This window comes from Carcharodon carcharias, chromosome 34 (assembly GCF_017639515.1).
Source record: "Carcharodon carcharias isolate sCarCar2 chromosome 34, sCarCar2.pri, whole genome shotgun sequence".
NCBI lineage: Eukaryota > Metazoa > Chordata > Chondrichthyes > Lamniformes > Lamnidae > Carcharodon > Carcharodon carcharias.
The window spans coordinates 20,873,790-20,892,059 of NC_054500.1; the positions used below are offsets into that span (position 1 = coordinate 20,873,790).

General features: G+C 43.2%; 1 protein-coding gene across 2 annotated transcripts; it reads left to right on the plus strand.

The window, feature by feature from the left end:
• The first annotated feature begins 3,874 nt into the window (after nucleotides 1–3,874).
• On the plus strand, nucleotides 3,875–15,608 carry h3f3c (H3 histone, family 3C). 2 transcript variants are annotated; one of them, XM_041179266.1, is made up of 4 exons: nucleotides 3,875–3,999; nucleotides 7,625–7,777; nucleotides 11,646–11,799; nucleotides 14,904–15,608. In XM_041179266.1, exons 2-4 carry the CDS (start codon nucleotides 7,650–7,652, stop codon nucleotides 15,030–15,032), a joined length of 411 nt encoding a protein of 136 aa, XP_041035200.1. In that variant the 5' UTR covers nucleotides 3,875–3,999; nucleotides 7,625–7,649; the 3' UTR covers nucleotides 15,033–15,608. The 2 variants fall into 2 exon arrangements, with proteins under 2 accessions (XP_041035200.1, XP_041035199.1); XM_041179265.1 differs by lacking the exon at nucleotides 3,875–3,999 and adding an exon at nucleotides 4,982–5,045.
• The last annotated feature ends 2,662 nt before the right edge of the window (nucleotides 15,609–18,270 follow it).

Genomic DNA, 18,270 nt, shown 5'->3' on the forward strand with positions numbered 1-18,270 from the left:
CTCAGAAGAGCAGAAAACTTTATTCAAAAATATTGGCATTCCAAATGTGAACATTATGGTCCTTCACTAAAGCTATTGGAATGCAATGGTAATTACTTATTTCAAATCCAAGTTTAATAAAAATAGATAATATAAATTCTTGGAAGTTTGCAAATGTCTTCAGGGTTGGGCAAACTGTATTACATGCATAACACTTCAGCTTGCAAGAATACAGAACAAAACTGTGTCAGGGATGAATTAATCATAGAAAAAATACTTAGATTTCAAAAGTGTAAAAATATTACTAACATCACAATAGAGAGTCTCACTGAGGTGTTGCTTCTTGTACAGTTAATTAAATATAACAGAACTGCCTGTAATTAATAACTCTAAGAATACTGTTTACTTTAATCACCTCCAATACAAAATTTATCTGGAATAAACTTTTTAAATTGTTTGTTTTTTTTAAAAATACACCTTTGGAAAAGAGAGGGTTTTATGATATCGCCCCATACTGGGCTATCATAACACTGTAGAGACAATGGGTCAAATTGTTAGCTCCTTCCTTGCCAAACATTGTCTATATTTCTATTACAATGTCAGTCAATGCCTTAAAATGTCATATGACAGAGCCCAACCAATACCCCACCCATCCTTAATTTTGTAGAATAAACCTCAACAGCGTATAAATGAATACTGTGGTCGTAAAGGAAACTGTGTGGTAAGGTTAAATGTATTTAAGGGGGAAAGAAAAGACAATACAATTTAATGGGTGGTAGCGGTAGTTAGGAAGGGGAGGGTAGGAGGGCAAATAGGTTGCTGCTGGCAGAGAATTATGACCAAAAGAAAAGCTGAAACTGGTTGACTGAGCCACATATACATGGCAACAAAATTTGGATGGGAAAATTGAAAGAAAAACTAAAAACCAAACAGCTGCCCAAGTAAAGTTAGTCAAAAGGGCAAAATTAGTTTACCTAGGAGCTGATGATTCATGCCAACAAAAACAGGAGGTGAGGTTATGTTCAAAAGGGAAAAATTGGTTGAATTGAGTTGAAGACTCATGGCAAGGAAAATGAAGTGGGGGAAAAAAGTGAAGCGAACTCAAAACAAAAGATAAATTATGGTCAAAAAAGAATTGGTTGACTTGAGAAAAGGTTCATGTGGACAAAAATGGGCAGTTAATGGGGACAGAAAGTAACACAAATACCAACGCAAAGCTGGGCAAGTATGGTCGAAACGAACAGAAATTGGTTGACTGTGTGGCAAGGAAAATGTTGGAGAGAGGGGTGTAAAAATGAAGAAACATCCAATGAAAAGTTGTAAAGTAAAATTATGAGTAAAGAAGGAAAAATTGGTTATGAGGTGATTATTCATGGTGCAAAAATATGGAGGGTAAAATAAGAACCTCCACAGAAATCAATAAAAAAGGGCAAAATAATGATGAGATATTTGTTAATGATCAATGGGGCAAAAAAAGGGTAAAAACTGGAAGAACTAAGAAAAAAAGCCCAGCAAGTCAAATATGATCAAAAGGGAGAAATTGATGACTTAGGAAGTTAAGCTTCAGAGCCAGGAAAAGAAAGTTGGAAGGGGTAAGAGAAAAAATAAACAAACCCCAAAAGAACCGAATGAAAAAGTTGGGCAAGTAAAATAATGATTAAAAAAAATTTAAAAATGTTGAACTAATGTGATGAGTAAAATAAAATGAAGACTTTACAAAAAATACCAAATGAAATATGATCGATAAGAGAACTTGTGTTAATTCATGCCAAGGAAAACCCACGTAGGCTGAAAAAAAAAAACCATGAATAAGTTGTGAAAGTAAATTTATGATTAAGAGAAATTGGTTGAAGTTATGATTGGATGGTTCATGGGGGTAAAAAATGAAGTATCCCAAAATAATCTAATGAAAAGACCTGGGCAAGACAAATTATGATTAAAAAAGGGGGAAACTGGTTGGATTATAGCCCATGAGGGTAAAAAAACTGATTTTTTTTGTGGAGATTGTCAAACGAAATGTTGAGCAAGTGAAATGTGATCAAAAAGAGGAAAAAGTAGTTGATTTGTGAGGTGAAGATTCATGGAAAGGACAATGGCTTGGGGGGGGGGGGGGGGGGGGGGGGGGGGGGGGGGGCGCGGTGGTGGTGGATGTGTGTGAAGAAACCCAAAAAGTGAAATCAAAAAGCTGGACAAATAAAACTATGATAAAAAGGAGAAATTAGTTAAATTTATGTGATGGTTTCCAGCAAAGAGAAATAGCCAGGGTGGGGGCAGCAGGAAGAGATGTGAATAAATGAAGAACCTATGAAAATGTTTCACAAGTAAAATTATGATGAAAAAGTGAAAACTGTGAATTATGAGACAGTGGTTCATGGGTGAAAATAAAAGTAAAGATTTAAAGAACTCATAAAGACAGGGAAAATGTTGGGCCAATGAAATATGATCACAAAGTGAAATTAGTTGAATTTATGAAGCTCAGGGGTAAAAAATGATTGTAAAAATGAAGAAACCACAGAAAAATCCATCGAAGAAGTTGGGTAAATCAAATTATGATAAAAGGAGGAGAAACTGATTGAATCACGAGGTAATGGTGCATGAGGGAAAATATGAAGACTCCACAAAAAAAACCCAGCAAAAGGTTGGGCAAGTGAAATATGATTGAAGAGGAGAAACTGGTCAATTTATGAGATGATGGTTCACATCAAGGAAAATAGGGGAGAACCCACAAAAATTTTGGCAAGTAAAATTACAATTTGAAAAAGGAAATAAGCTGGTTAAATTATGAGGCGATGATTCACGGGGCAAAAAAGGGTGAAAATGAAGAACCCCAAAAAGGTCCAACGAAAAGTTGGGGCAAGTAAAAGTATGGTCAAAAGAGAAGAAATTGGATGAAAATAAGCCTGAATAATGCTATGAAAAAGTTGGGTAAGAGAAATATGGTCAAAAGGGAGAGATTGGTTGACTTGAGATGAAGATTCATAGCAAGGAAAATATGGACGTGGGGGGAGGAAAAAGCAAAAAAAGACTCCCAAAACACCCAATTAAAAACTGGGCAAGTTAAAAAGGAATTGGTTGAATTATGAGGTGATGAAAATAATTGAGTTAAGAAAAAAAATGAAGAGTTGGGCAAGTGAAATAGGATCAAAAAGAAAAGAAATTGGTTGGTTCATGAGGTGAAGATTCATGTCAAGGAAAACGGGTTGGATAGAAAAATATTTAAAAGTTGAGCTAGTAAAATTACAATTAAAAATGAGAATTTAGCTGAATGAAGTAGTAAGTTGGGGGGGGGGGGAAAGAGTGTAAAAAAAGACCTCCACAAAAAAATGAAAAGGTTGGGAGAGCGAAACATGATCAAAAAAGGCAAATTGGTTGAATGACGGTTCGTGGGGGTAAAAAAATGAAGGCCCCCCCACACAAAAAAATTAAAGTTGGACAAGTGAAATATGATCAAAAAGAGAAATTAGATGATTATGGAGGCAAAGATTCATGGCGAGGAAAACGGAGGGGGTTAAAAAGATGGGAGAACCCATGAAGAAGTTGAGCAAGTAAAATCCGAATTGGCTAAAGAAAACTGTTGGGCAAGCGAAACACGATCCAAATGGGAAATGGGTCAAATGATGGTTCATGGTGGCGGGGGGGGGGAATGAATGCCTCCACACACAAAAAAAAAAGACAATTAAGTAGTTGGACAATTGAAAGATGATCCAAAAGGAAAAGTTGGTTGATTTTGGTTGGAGGTGAAGGTTCGTGGGGGAGAAAAATTGGGGTTAAAAAAAAGAGGCAAAAAAAAAGTTAAAAAAAGAGAGTGAGAGAAAGAAAGCCAAAAGGTAGGAGTAAGAGTTGGGCAAGTTGGCCAAGTTTCTTGCCCTTGTCTATTGATGCCCTGGGTGCGCGTGGTGCATTATGGGCCTGTCGCCCCTGCGGCCGCCATTTTCTCAGTCCCACAGACCGACGGCCCTTTTGTCTGTGTCAGACCCGACTTCGCTTCTCTTTGGGCTTCTCCTTCGAGGGAAAGAAAAGGTGAGCTCTCTCTCCGCTGGCCGGCCGGCGCCGTCCTCCCCTCGGCCCGAGGGAACCCTTCCTTACCTCTCCCGCCCGACTTGCGGCGGTTTTTGTTTTGTTTTTTTTCTTAAAAACTTCCAACTTTCCGCCGGGGGAAAAAAAAAAAGCCGCCGAGAATATTCGAGAAGGAAGGGAGGAGAGGAGAGAGAAAAAAAAAAAAATCGCCTCAGCCCCGAGAAACAAAAAAAAAAGGCCTCGGCGCTTCGAGAGAAAATTGTTTTGTTTTTTTTAAAAAAAAAAGCCGCCGCTCTCACTTAAGGAATTAAAAAATATCGCCCGAAATCGGCTTTCTAGATCTCTTCAGGAAGTTTAAAGACTCTGATTTTGGATTCTGAGAGGAATTGGTGGCTATTGTCGAGTTTGTGGTGTTTTTTGGTCGCTTGTTTGTTTTTCCGCTCCCGCCGCAGTCGATTCTTCCCCCTTTGCCATGGCTTCGCTTTCGCAGCGCCTTCATGTTTCTCGCGCTCGCCTGCGCAGCCGACCAACCGAACTTGGTTTTAAAAAAAAAACCAAGCCACGCCCCCTCTTCCCCTCCGGATCCCGCCCTCCGTCTGCGATTGGATGGCGCCCCTGGGCCCCGCCGTGTCCATTGGCTGGCTCCCCCTGTCTGTCATATGGGCCTCTCGGGTTGCCCGCCCGGGCGCGCTGGCGATTGGCTGGTTGTCGTTGTCAATCATTGGCCCGGGGGGGGGGGGGGGGGGGGGGGGTGGAGGTGAGGCTCGGGTCCACGCAGGCGCGAAGGTCTCCCGCTGTGCACCCTGGGGGTCGTAGTTCCTTCCTTCCCTGCCCCTTGCAGGAGCGGGAAGGGAGCTTTGCAGGAGTTCGCATGCGCGGTCCTCGCACTCTGGGCGTTGTAGTTCCCTCCCTTACCATTGAAGCTTGGGGGGCATTCCCAAGGAACTACAAATCCCAGGATCCCGTTCGCACTCTGGATCAGCTGACATTGAGGTGATGTAGCCAAGACTCGGGATTTCCCATGATTTCAGACTGCATAACAATAAGAGGTTGAAGGGTTTATGCAAGTTTAATGTTAAATTACGTTGAATTAATTTAATACATGCATTAATTGCCTTCAAAGTGTATAATGCTTGGATTCATGATTTATTTATAATATGCATTGCAATTTGCAAAGTTAGATAAATGTAATTGCAAATTTCAATTTGCGGTTGCAAATGTTTTGTAGCAAAACTGCTTTGTGAACAGAATGTAATGAATGATCTTGTAACCATAAGAGATGTAGGAATGTCAGATGTTCCTGGTGGAAAGCAGACCGACTTGTCAGTTATGTGGGAGGGGATTTTTGTTTTGGTCACAGGCCCTACTGGTTTAGAAAGGAGGCAGTAGCTGGGCCATGTCACTATCGAATTCCATTCACAAAAGTTTTAGTCCGCTCCGAGTGTTTTGGGAATGTACCTTCAATCCGGTTAATTGTAGGAGACTTTTTTCTTTTTCGACCCATTGAGTAGGTTTTCCAATGAATGTGGTGCTCCGTGCAAATCTACCAAATTTCACTGGAGCGCTAGATGGAGTGTTTTTTTTCCCAAACTTTGACTCAGTTTACATGAACAGTCTTTAAAAAAAAAGATGCCACGTTGGTCAGTGGAATAGTTTTCCATTGGAGCAGGGAAATCAAGTTAAACTTGAGTGAAGCGTTTAAAAATATATTTTTTTTAGCAGAGGGATTTCATACTTTGAAGAAGAAACGTTAAACGTTTGATTTGATAAAAGACAACCACCATTTTTGTGCTGAGTCATTGAATGGTTACAACAGCACAGAAGGAGGCCACTCGGCCTGTCGTGTGTTTGTCGGCTCTTTGCAAGAGAAACTCAGTCCCCTTCCTCCCCCTTTCCCCATAACCCAGCAAATCTTTTCTCCAGATAATTATCCAATTCTCCTTTGAAAGCCATGATTGAAGCTGCCTCCACCACACTCTCAGGCAGTGCATTCCAGATCCTATCGCTCACTGTGTAGAAAGGTTTTTCTTAATGTTGCTTTTGCTTCTTTTGCCAATTGCCTTGAACCAGAATTCTCTGGTTCTCGGCCACAGTTTCTCCCTGTCTCTTTTGTCAGATCTGTTTCATGATTCTGAACACCTCTATCAAATCTGTGTATGTGTTTGGTTGGGTGCTGCCATTGCCTGTTACAGCAGAACGCCATCTAGTCATCCACTTTCTTCCTTGTAAGACAGCTCCATGGATCCCTTCAGATGCAAGAACTGCTTCCTTTTTGAAAACCTTACAGTTCCTTATATGGACCATTTGTTCCAAGTGTTAACCTATTTCCTTAAAGACATTTTGACTGAATTGCACATTTGCTACAAGATGTAGTTTACTTATAAAAAAGCTTTTTTTGGAAAGCCTATTTTTTAATGATGAACTGTATTTTACATTGATAGAATGTTGATTTTCCTTATGTAATTGTTTGCAGAAGCTTACAGATACGATTGTTTATCAGTTTTCAGCTATTTTGCGCTCCTGGGTAGCATCCTCTGTAGCTCATCCAAAAATGTGTTGACCTACATTGGCTCCTGGTTAATCAATCCATCGATTTTAAAATTCTTATCCTTGTTTTCAAATTGCTCTATCACCCTGCTTCCTCGCTATCTCTGTAATCTCGGCCCCCCCCCCCCTCCCTGAGATCTCTGCATTCCTCTAATTCTGGCCTTTGAATATCCCCAGTTTTAATCACTGCACCATTGATGGTTGTGCCTTCAGTTCCCTAGACCCCAAGCTCTGGAATTCCCTCCCAATATCTCTCCATCTCTCTTGCTCACTTCCCTCAGTCACGACACCCTTCAAAATATACTTCTTCCATCTGCCCTAATATCTCTTTATGTGTCAAATTTTGTTTTGTAATGCTCTTGTGAAGTGACTTGGAGGGTTTTATTATATTAAAGTGTTATATAAACACAAGTTGTTTGTGACTTGAAGTTTTTTGCCTGTGTGTGTTGTAGTTTATAGAATTGGGTGAATATCTTAACTTTGACTGAACAAATTGGTCACGGAAGAGTTGTAAATGATTGCAATGAGCAAATCCCTCCACCTTTCAGATTTGCATAGGGACTTAGCAGCTGGTAGCAATTTACCTATTTTTTGTCTTATGGTCAAACTAGAATGATACTTGCCCAAGTAGCAAAGCTGAAAAGGCAGTTCCACCCCACCCCTCCCCTGATGAGGAGCTTAATAGCACAAATCTTGAGCATTTTAACCAGTGCCAACAAGTCAAACATGAGGATTGCTTATCTCATTGCTTATCTTATGGATGTGCAGAGCTCCATCTGATGGCAATATCAAGAATTGTTAAATGTGACGATGCAAGTTCCTGAGCACAAATCAAGCTATTTTCCATTTGATTTTCCTAGTGAATTATTCATAACACTGTATCTTATATCTTGAGTTTTTAGTCTTGGGCCACTTCTGTTTTCATGTATGTTGTATTCTTACCAATTTTTCACTGACCTTGCCAGTGTTTCCCAGGGCAACCAAAGATAACGTTTGTACTATCTCGCACCTCCGTCCAGCGTTTTGAGTGTCTCTCATTTGCTGACTATGTTGCATTTTCCTTCCTTTGCTTTCTTCACAGTATCTCGGTGTGAAAACTCCTTACAATGGCTCGTACAAAGCAGACCGCTCGTAAATCCACTGGAGGCAAGGCCCCACGCAAGCAGCTTGCCACCAAGGCAGCCCGCAAGAGTGCCCCTTCCACTGGTGGAGTGAAGAAACCCCATCGTTACAGGCAGGTCTCACAGTCTTTGTATCATCTAGGATCCCACTACGTTCACTTTGAAAGGAGGGGTGCAGTGTGGGCATATTCCACATGTCACCACAATCATTTATTCTTATTTTTTGCTCTGTTTGGGAGACAGACACCCTATTGTTTTAGTGGAGGACACAGCTAGTTTTTAAAATGTCAAGACACAGTTATATATTGACTCTCTTCAGATCTGCACCTCATTAAACAAGACGACTGGGGGAGAGGGAAGCTAGGGAGGCACAATGCCCTGGACAACGGTCCTCCAAACTTGAGTTTCCACTTGACTCTTGACTGCAAACCTCATCTGAATGGTGGCTGCAAAGTTCCTGCGTGGGATGGGCTTTGGCAGGGAAATGGGTAGGGGAGGGACCATGGGTGCAGTCTTAATACAGTTCTGACATGATCTGGATCACCAGCACAAAACCAGCCCTAAATAACAGTAAACACTGTGAGTCTTGCTCAGAGAGCTCTCATGAGCACTGGTGTTGGGACAGCCCTACACTGAAGGTTTTGGGGGCCACTCTTGAGGGAAGGTGTCAATGCTGGGTATCTGCTCTGATGGACCCTCTTGTTTAACAACATGGCTTTGCCAATGTTGGTGATTTCTTTCAGCTCCATAACAGGTATATTCACACAGGACACTTGAACCTGGTTTAAAAAAAATCTACTTTTAAGTTACCCACTCACTTGTCGGCATTAATAAAAAAGCTTTCTGTGAATCGTCAGTGTTGGAGCATACCTGAGAGACTCTGGTCTTGCCACATACATATATAAATAGTGATATTCATAGTTCTCGGAGTCTGTTTAGTATTCCAGTTCTTCCCTTTCACTGAAAGCATAAGTCATCGTTCAGATCCACCATCTACAAGGCACAAATCAGATTCTCCTGGATGAGTGCAGTTCCAACATTCTCAAGAAGCTCAACACCATCCAGGACAAAGCAGCTTGCTTGATTGGCACCCACCTTAAACACTCACTCCCTCCACCAACGACGCACAGTAGCAGCAGTGTGTGTACCATCTACAAGATGCACTGCAGCAACTCACCAAGGTTTCCTTTGACAGCACCTTCCAAACCTGCAACCTCTACCAGCTAGAAGGACAAGGGCAGCAGATAGATGGGAACACCACCACCTGCAAGTTCCCCTCCAAGTCACACACCATCCTGACTTGGAAATATATCACCGTTCCTTCACTGTCGCTGGGTCAAAATCCTGGAATTCCTTCCCTAATAGCACTGTGGGTGTACCTACACCACAGGGACTGCAGCAGTTCAAGAAGGCAGCTCACCACCACCTTCTCAAGGGCAATTAGAGATGGGCAACAAATGTTGGCCTTGCCAGAGATGCTCACATCCCATGAAAGAATACTAGAAAAAGGGCGCTGGTTGCCAATTGACATCTTACTGACGTTGTTAATATTCAAATGTGGACCTTGTCAAAGGATATTTGCAGCCTACTCACCTGTGAGAGCATCACAGCCAATCTGCACTTCCTGATATCTTGCTATCACATTTTTCACGGTTGTCTCTGACCAGTGATTAGCATAGGGAACCCTGGCAAATCAACCCCCCCAACCCCCTCCTGGTTAGCACAGACACAGGGATCAAAGCACAATACATTTCTGGCTTGTGTGGCTGAGCTACACATGAGATAAAAGCCACTGAGCCAACAGGGGAAGCAAAAGTGAGCCTCTTTTCTGATAGATACCCAATATGAAGAGGCATATACACCACAAACTAGCTTTCCACTTTGGTGTGAGCTCAGGACTATGTATGTCACAATGCTCCATATGTTCCTGGCTTATTAATGCTGAAATACTGTGTTTCTGCCACTAGTGGCCCACAGTGAGCTTGGTAGACTGCATTCCCCCTAGTGGCAGAGTGCAGTATTTCAATTCACTCTGCCTCACCTCCCGACCTTTAAACGTCCATAATCCCCAGGACACAGAAGGAGCATAAGATTAACGAGGGATCCCGCTAAGGTTTTGGGCAGGTGATGTGTAGGACAGGTGTGTGGATGAACTTTCTTGACGCAGCGAGCGGCCATTACTTGGTACTTGCTGCCCTTGGGGGTGGTGGAAGTGGAGACAAACAATAATTTTCAAAGGAAATTGAAAGGGCACTTGTGGGGAATAAACTTGCAGGGCTGTGGGATAGATCGGGGAACGGGACTGATTAGATTGCTCTACAGAGAGCTGGCATGGACCCAGTGGGTCAAATGGCCTCTGCCGGTGTCATTATGACTAAGAGGGAGCCGTTTAATTTTACACTCCTGTTTACACAAGCAATTCACTTGGAAGCCTCTAGCCAAGAAACCGTGGCACAAAGTAGTGCAGAAATATTCTCCATCAGTACCTGTAAGGAGAAAGGTGGGTGAACTTAAAGTTATTATTCTTGCTAATCTATATTTAATTCAGAAATCTCTACCTGAATTTTAAATAACAAGCACCAACTTGGCTAAAAACATCTCAAAGCCAACTCGGAAATCTGGATAATGAAAATCTGGAACTCTCTCCTCGCAAGCAGTTTTGAGGTTGGTGGTCAATTGAAAATTTAAACTGGATAGATTTCAGTTCAATAAGGGTACTAAAGGATATGATCGGCACCACCTTAAACATTCACTCCTCCACCACCGACACACACTGACTCCAGTGTGTACCATCTACAAGATGTGCTCACCGAGGCTCCTTCGACAGGACCTTCCAGACCCAAACCTCTACTACCTAGGACAAGGGCAGCAGATGCATTGGAACACCATCATCTGCAAATTCCCCTTCAGGTTGAACACCATCCTGACTTGGAAAGATATCGCTGTTCCTTCACTCTTGCTGGGTCAAAATCCTGGAACTCCCTCCCTAACAGCACTGTGGGAGTACCTGCACTAAATGGACTGCAGCATTTCAAGAAGGTGGCTCCCAGCATACAAGATACAGATCAGCCAGGTCTCATTGAATAAGGGGAGACTGTGGCATAGCGGCTCAGGCTAATGCCTGAGGACATGGGGACATGGGTTCAATTCTCCCCATGGCAGTGATATCAGAATAAAATCTGGAATTGAAAGCTAATCTCAGTGACGGTGACCATGAAACTATCATCTATTGTTGTAAAAACCCACCGGGTTCGCTGATGTCCTTTAGGGAGGGAAATCTGCCATCCTTACCTGGTCTGGCCTTCATGTGGCTCCAGACCCACAGCCATGTGGTTGACTTTTTACTGCCCTCTGAAATGGCCTAGCAAGCCACTTAGTTCAAGGGCAATTAGGAATGAGCAACAAATGCTGGGCTTGCCAGCGATGCCCACATCACATGAAAGAATAAAGAATGGCAGAATAGTCTCCAGGGGCTGAATGGCCTCCCCCTGTTCCTACGGCAAAATTTTACGGTTCTCCCAAGGGTGGGGTTTGCAGGGAAGCCATAAAATTCTGTAGGTGTCCTTCCTGCTGTGGTCAGCCTGCCTTGCCCCAATTGAAGGGCCGCTTCCTGCCCAGCCGCAATTTTTCCACCCGTGGGAGGAGTTCAGCCTACCCAGGCCTCAGGCAGGAAGTGAGGGGATGGGGTACCTCCCTCATGGGCCCCTTTCTTAATTGGGGCCACTAGACAGACACCTGGCCTTCAGGTGCTCCCTCTCCTCCCCATACCCCCACTCGCCTCGCCCCCAGCCTTTGCAATCCAACTCCTGCTCCCCTCCCCATTGTGCATTCCCCTCAACTTTTTCAGCGATGGGACAGAAAATCTCACCATCTGAAAAGTTCTGCCCTCTATTTCTAAAATGGTTGAAAGACCGGGTATGCTGTAAAGATATACATTTTAAAAAATTATTTAATAACTAATATTTCTTCTTCCTCGATTAGACCTGGTACTGTGGCTTTGCGTGAAATCAGGCGATATCAGAAGTCCACAGAGTTGCTGATCAGGAAGCTGCCTTTCCAGCGTCTCGTGCGTGAGATCGCACAGGACTTCAAAACTGACCTGAGGTTCCAGAGCGCTGCTATCGGGGCTCTGCAGGTAAGCAGTCCTGGTGCAAGTCGAGTCCGAGATGCAAACTGCTTCACCACATCTTTCTCCACAGTCCCATTTGATGGAAAGCTGCGGGGGAGAAAATCTTCCCCTGATGGCTTCGTGGGTAAATATGGTCCCGAGTCACACATACAAGGAGTCTAAGGGTTGATGCTTGGTCTGTGTTGACATCATAGAGTGCGGAGAGAGAGCGGGGAAACACTGCAGTTAAATTCAGCACCCCTAAATTCTTAAGGGTGGAGAGAAATGATCCCAGGTTTCCTGCGCTTAATTTGCCAAGCAAAGACTATGGAAAGTTCAAGGATGGGGATAGGCTTGGTTGTGATGCTCCTGCAGTCGAATGACCTACACAGATGAATTTATACTTTGTTGAGAGAAAGGGGGAGGTGGTTGCAAATTAGTGTGTGCTGCCTGAAGCTACAATCGTAAAGTACATAGTGCCGAGACTAAGCGACATGAACCGAGGTTCATCTTTGCTGTTCCAGTCGAGACCATTTTCAGCAGATTGAAGAAATGCTGGCGTGTTCTGCTTTCTTCTCTCAAACTGTGACTTTTAAAGTTAGGAGCGTTTTAGGATTTCAGCGAGTTTTCTAAAAGTTCATGCAGTTCATTTGCCTGGTGTACAATTAACCCAGAAGAAAACTAAACAACAGGCTCCCCACAAGTATAGTTGATGCAGAGATGATGAGTTCATTTTCCAATGAGCTAGATACACATTTGGTTAGGAATAGGATTCATGGTTTATGGGCTGAGTTGCTGAAATACACCAAGGATCTCTGATTCCTGTGCTGTTGGGTGAGGACATGTTGTTCAGAAGACAACACAACAATAATAGAGATGTAAATGTGCCTGAATAGTTTTGCTTGATTACCTGTGCGATCCAGGAGTATGCATGCAGAACTGTTTCTCTTCAAACGGGTGGGGTACAGAAGGGATGGACTTGATGGGCCAAATAGCCCTTTTTATTTTTGCTATTGGGGCACTGACAGGGCCATATTTATTGTCCATCCCTAGTTGTCCTGGGGTGTTAAGAACCAACCACTTAGTGTCTATCTGGAGTTTCATGCAGGGTGGCAAATCCTTTGCTGAAGACGGCAAGTGAATCAGTTGTGTTGTTACAATCCAGCAGTTTTCACAATCGTAGATATTTTGAATCTGGTGCCAGGCCTAAAATTACCTTAATGAAATCCAATTTCCCAACTTTTAAAAAATTTGTTCACAGGGTGAGGGCATCACTGCTAAGGCCAGCCTTTATTTCCCATTCCTAATTGCCCTTGAGAAGGTGGTGATGAGTTGCCTTCCTGAATAAAGCTGAGTGGCTTTCAAGACTATCCTCAAGGGCATTAAGGGTCAACCACATTGCTGTGGGTCTGGAGTCACACATAAGCCAGACCAAGCAAGGAAGGCAGATTTCCTTCCCTAAAGGACATTAGTGAACCAGATGGGTTTTTACACAGTTTCATGGTCACTATTTACTGAGATTAGCTTTCAATTCTAAATTTTATTATTTGAATTTAAAACCTCTTGATCGCTAGTCCAGTGACATTACCACTACACTACAGTCTTTCCCAGGACACCTGCCCTTTTTGCGGTCTTGTGAAGTCCATGGACCATGCATATATAGGGTGTTGTAGGCTGCACTCCCTTTTTAGTTATTTAAAGAACCTGTTATTAATGTTTTGTTTGCGCTTCAGCCCCACGCACCTGCTCCTGGGCCTGGCCAAGTTGGCCATTAACAGGTCCAGGCAGCGGGCGATCGACGGGGGAGTCCTGCCCGATTGTTTGTCCCTCTTCTGTGGCTACGTTCGTGGCCGGGTGTCTTTGGAGAGGGAGCACGCGGTGTCTGCCGGCACTCTCGAGGCCTTCCGTGCTCGGTGGGCACCGCGGGGACTGGGGTGCTTTATTGACCCCTTTAATCACATTTTGGCTTACTGTTTGTAAGTTTCCTTTAAACTTTGCTCTTGGTTTTACAGCCGACCTGAATTAGGGGCTGTGCCTGATTTATCCCAATTTTGTTAATTTGGTTTAATTGTTTTGACTCTATAAGAGTTACACTACAGTTTTCATCACCTTGCGCCATGTAATCCTGCTGATAATGTCCTCCAGGAGGCCTAGCATGTCTAACAGGTGGATATCCATTTACCGAATCAGACAGCAGAAGACATTCTGTGAATCATGACTGTTTTATTGTTAAATTACAGTTCAGTACAAACACCAGTTTCCACTCTTCCCTTCTGGATCCTTACCCTGTCCAGAAACCAAAAAAAACCCCCTCTTACTGGGGAAAATCCCAACTCTTAAGTACAGGTTTCAATGAGCATCACCTGCTCTCAATTCACTCTGGAGCTAATCCTGGTTTACTCTTAAAGGGACCTGCATTTCTAATGTTGTCAAAGCAAAGCCAACTCTGTTTGCACAGTAAGTGCAGCATTGACAAGAACATATTAGGGAAGGGAAACAGAATGAAGTGCCAATTTTGGTTAGACTGCGCCTGGAGTACTGTGAACAGTTCTGGTCTCAACATTCTCAAAAGAATATAGAGGCACTGACAAAGGTACAAAAATGATGTACTAGACTTATACCAGAACTGAGAGCTTATACCTATCAGGAAAGATTGAACAGACTGTGGCTCTTTCCTCTAGGAAAGAGAAGATTTGAGTGGTAAGCTGAGATTATGAAAGATTCAGTAGGATAGACGTAGAGAAGATGTTTCCACTTGCGAGGGGGGAGGAGACCAAAACCAGGGGCCACAATATAAGACAGGTGCTGATAAATCCAATGGGGAATTCAGGAGAAACCTCTTTATGCAGAGTGGGGAGAATGTGGAACTTGCTACCACATAGAGTGGTTGCAGTGAATAGTATGGATGTATTTTAAGGGGAAGTTAGATAAGTGTATGGAAAGAAAGAAATAGAAGATTATGCTGATGAGGAGGGGGGTGGGAGGAGGCTTGTGTGGAGCATAGACACCATCGTGGGCCAGTTGGGTTAAATGGCCTGTTTCTGTGCTGCCAATTTTGTGTAATGAAACTGTGGTTGGTTTCTTTCTGACCTCAAGCGACCCGGTGACTGCTGTCCTCCGTTATTTTGCAGGAAGCCAGTGAGGCATACCTGGTTGGTCTGTTTGAAGACACCAACCTGTGTGCCATCCACGCCAAACGCGTCACCATCATGCCGAAGGACATACAGCTGGCCCGCCGTATTCGAGGGGAGCGTGCTTAAACGTGGAAGAGAAGACAAAGAGAAAAATCATGTTTTACCGTGGGTCCTCTGTATTATTAGTAAAAGGCTATCATTTTTTTCCTTATTCTTATTCATAGTAGGCTGCAACATTGAGCATATAATCTTGATTGTTTTGAAAAGAGGTTTTAGGTCTTCTGTATTTGTATGTCCGGGGAAAAAAAAAGGAATCTTTGTTGTGATGTTAACTAACTTTCAGTGGTGTTTTTTGTAAAATTCGTTTTTTTTCATACCAGCAAGCATTTAAAAAAAAAAGGGGGAGAATTTATACAATACATGGTTTTGTAACAAAACCTAATTTACAGTACAATACACTGAGCAGGAAACACTTGAACCTGCTTCTATCAGGCAATCTGTAAGATATGCATTCAGATCACAATGCATTTTATTTTTGAGTTTTTTTTTTCACTTATGTTTGATAATTCTGCATTATAGGGGTAGGCATGATATGTTTTTTTTCTATTGCAATCTTAAATATCACAAGATGTTTGATTCTGATCTTTGTAATTTCAAAATTTTCCCTTGAAAAGTAATATTAAATAGATACGAAAAAATAAATAAAAAGTTCCGTCTTTATTGATGTGAGCTGGTTCTTGCTCATGGGATTTTGATTCGAACTGTGTCTAATCTGACGTGTCCCTTTTAAGCATATTGTTCAAGCACAACTTGTGAGGAAGTGGCCTAAATGGAGCCATCCGGAGATCAGCTCAACTCCTCCCAGCAACAACTTATATTTATATAGCCCCTTTAACATAATAAAATGTCCCAAGGCACTTTACAGGAGCATTATAAAACAGAGTATAACACTGAGCCACAAAAGGAGATAGTATGTCAGATGACACAAAGCTTGGTCAAAGAGGTAGGTTTTAATGAGTGTCTTAAAGGAGGAAAGCAACGTAGAGAGGCAGAGAGGTGTGAGGAGGGAATTCCAGAACTTGGGGCCGAGGCAACGGCCACCAATAGTGGAGCGATTATAACAGGGCATGCACAAGAGGCCAGAATTAGAGGTGTCAGAGGGTTGTGGAGCTGGAGGAGATGACAGAGGTAGGGAGGGGCGAGACCATGGAGGGATATGAAAACAAGGATGAGAATTTTAAAATCAAGACATTACTTGACTGGGAGCCAATATAGATCAGCGAGAGCAAGGATGAAGGGGGGACGGGACCTGCTGTGAATTAAGACACGAATTTTGGATGACCTCAACTTTAAGAAAGGCAGAATGTGGGAGACCAGCCAGGAGTGCTTTGGAATAGTCAAGTTTAGAGGTAATGAAGGCTTGGTTGAAAGTTGCAGCAGCAGGTGAGCCAAGATGGGCAAATCGGGTGATGTTACAGAGGCGTTAGTGGTATAAGATCAGAACCTGAAGAGTAAAATACTGTGCCAATCAGATTCCATGTGACAAATAATGCACCTCTGTTTTCTATTAGTCTTTTGAGATTCCTATTAAAAGGTCAGAATGATTTCACGTAAATGTGTTCATTACTAATAATCACGCAATCTGATTCTGACCTGTGCACGTGTTGACAGTGATGTGATGTTCCTGGTATAGCTCTGGCAGCCTGAGATTCTGCGGTTTGAATTTTAGGGAAGGTTGGGGGGGGGCCTTCTTACCTGTGGAAATCTTGGCGAAATGGTGCGATTGCAGCTCGTATTGAGTCTCCCTGGTTTCCAGCCACAACAATGCCTTTTATCATACAGTAAAGTGCAATGTTCGCTTATCCGCGCTCTTCTTTCTTTCTCCCTGGGGACACGGCAGCCATGACGGAGCAGAGACTGAAATGATTTCAGCTGAAGCGCAGCCCGAATGAAGGGACTAACCCGGGAATGTCAGAATTGCTGGGTCCAGAGCTACGATAACGGCTCCATTCAATTTGAAATCTTCACCGATGCATTGCTCAGAGGGTCCCCCGCCTGTCCTATACAGGTACTGCACCACAGTTTTGCTGGCGAATCCCAGTCCCCCCAGCTAATTGAGTCCCATTCAAAAAACAAGTTCAGCATTCGTGATTTTGCCATTTGCGAGATTTTGTGGGATCATACCCCCGCCCCCCGCGAATGGTGGGACTTTACTCAATATCTCATGGCGCACAAATTGTAGGCTGACACTGCCAGTGCAGTACTGAGGGAGGGCTGCACTGTCAGAGACACCCATCTTTCAGAATGAAACGTCAAGCTGAGGCCCCATCTGCCCTCTCAGGTGAACTAAAAGATCTCATAGCCCCTCTACCGAAGAAGAGCAGAGGGAGTTCTTCCTGTTGTCCTGGAGTCAATATTTATCCCTCAGCCAACATTACTAAAACAGCTTATCTGGCTCTCATTATGTTGCTGGTTGTGGGGAGCTTGCTGTGTGCAAATGGGATGCTACGTTTCCATATTGCGACAGTGGGTGCAAAACGACTAAAGTATATCCAAGTAGAAAACACCTTCATTGTGTAATTAATCATTCAGTCTTGTGAACCACCTGAACAGATCTAAAGCAACCTTCAAAGGTCATTGACAAGTTTGGGTTCTCAATTAAACTGCTGACAGTCCCAGTCAATCAGTGACATCCAATCAGTTGGAAACCTGGAATCTAACAGGAAAATGCTGCTCTCTGGTTACAGAGAAATGGCGGCCGAGCCTCGTGGTTGTTGGGGAGAATTAACCATCAGCAAGCTTGAAGTTGGGATTCCCTCACTGCAAAGGAACCAGAGGCGACCAGAGGAAATAATTACTGTCACATCGAGTCGCTGTGATCTGGAATGCGCTGCCTGAAAGGGCGATGGAAGCAGATTCAACAGTAAAACTTTCAAAAGGATAAATACTTGAAGGGAAAGATTTTGCAGGTCTATGGGGGAAGAGAAGGGTTATGGCACTAACTGCATGGCTGTAACAAAGAACCAGCATAGACACAATGGGCTGAATGGCCTGTGTTGTGTCATTCTATGAAGTAAGGAAACTAATTTATCCAGCCTGTGGCAGCAGAGGGGTCAATACACCGTGATATGGAGGAAGCTGGTTAAACTCAATAATACCAATTTATATCCTGTGTTTTGTTCAATGCGACACAAGGGAGAAACTCAAGCCCTGGAGGAAAATAATCTGCAAACTTGATCCCCAGTGTCAGAGGGCTGAGGTTTTAGGAACAATTGACACTGGTACTGGAATTGTCACTGATACTTGAATTGACACTGGTACTGGAATTGTCACTGGCGCTGGTATTGACACTGGTACTGGAATT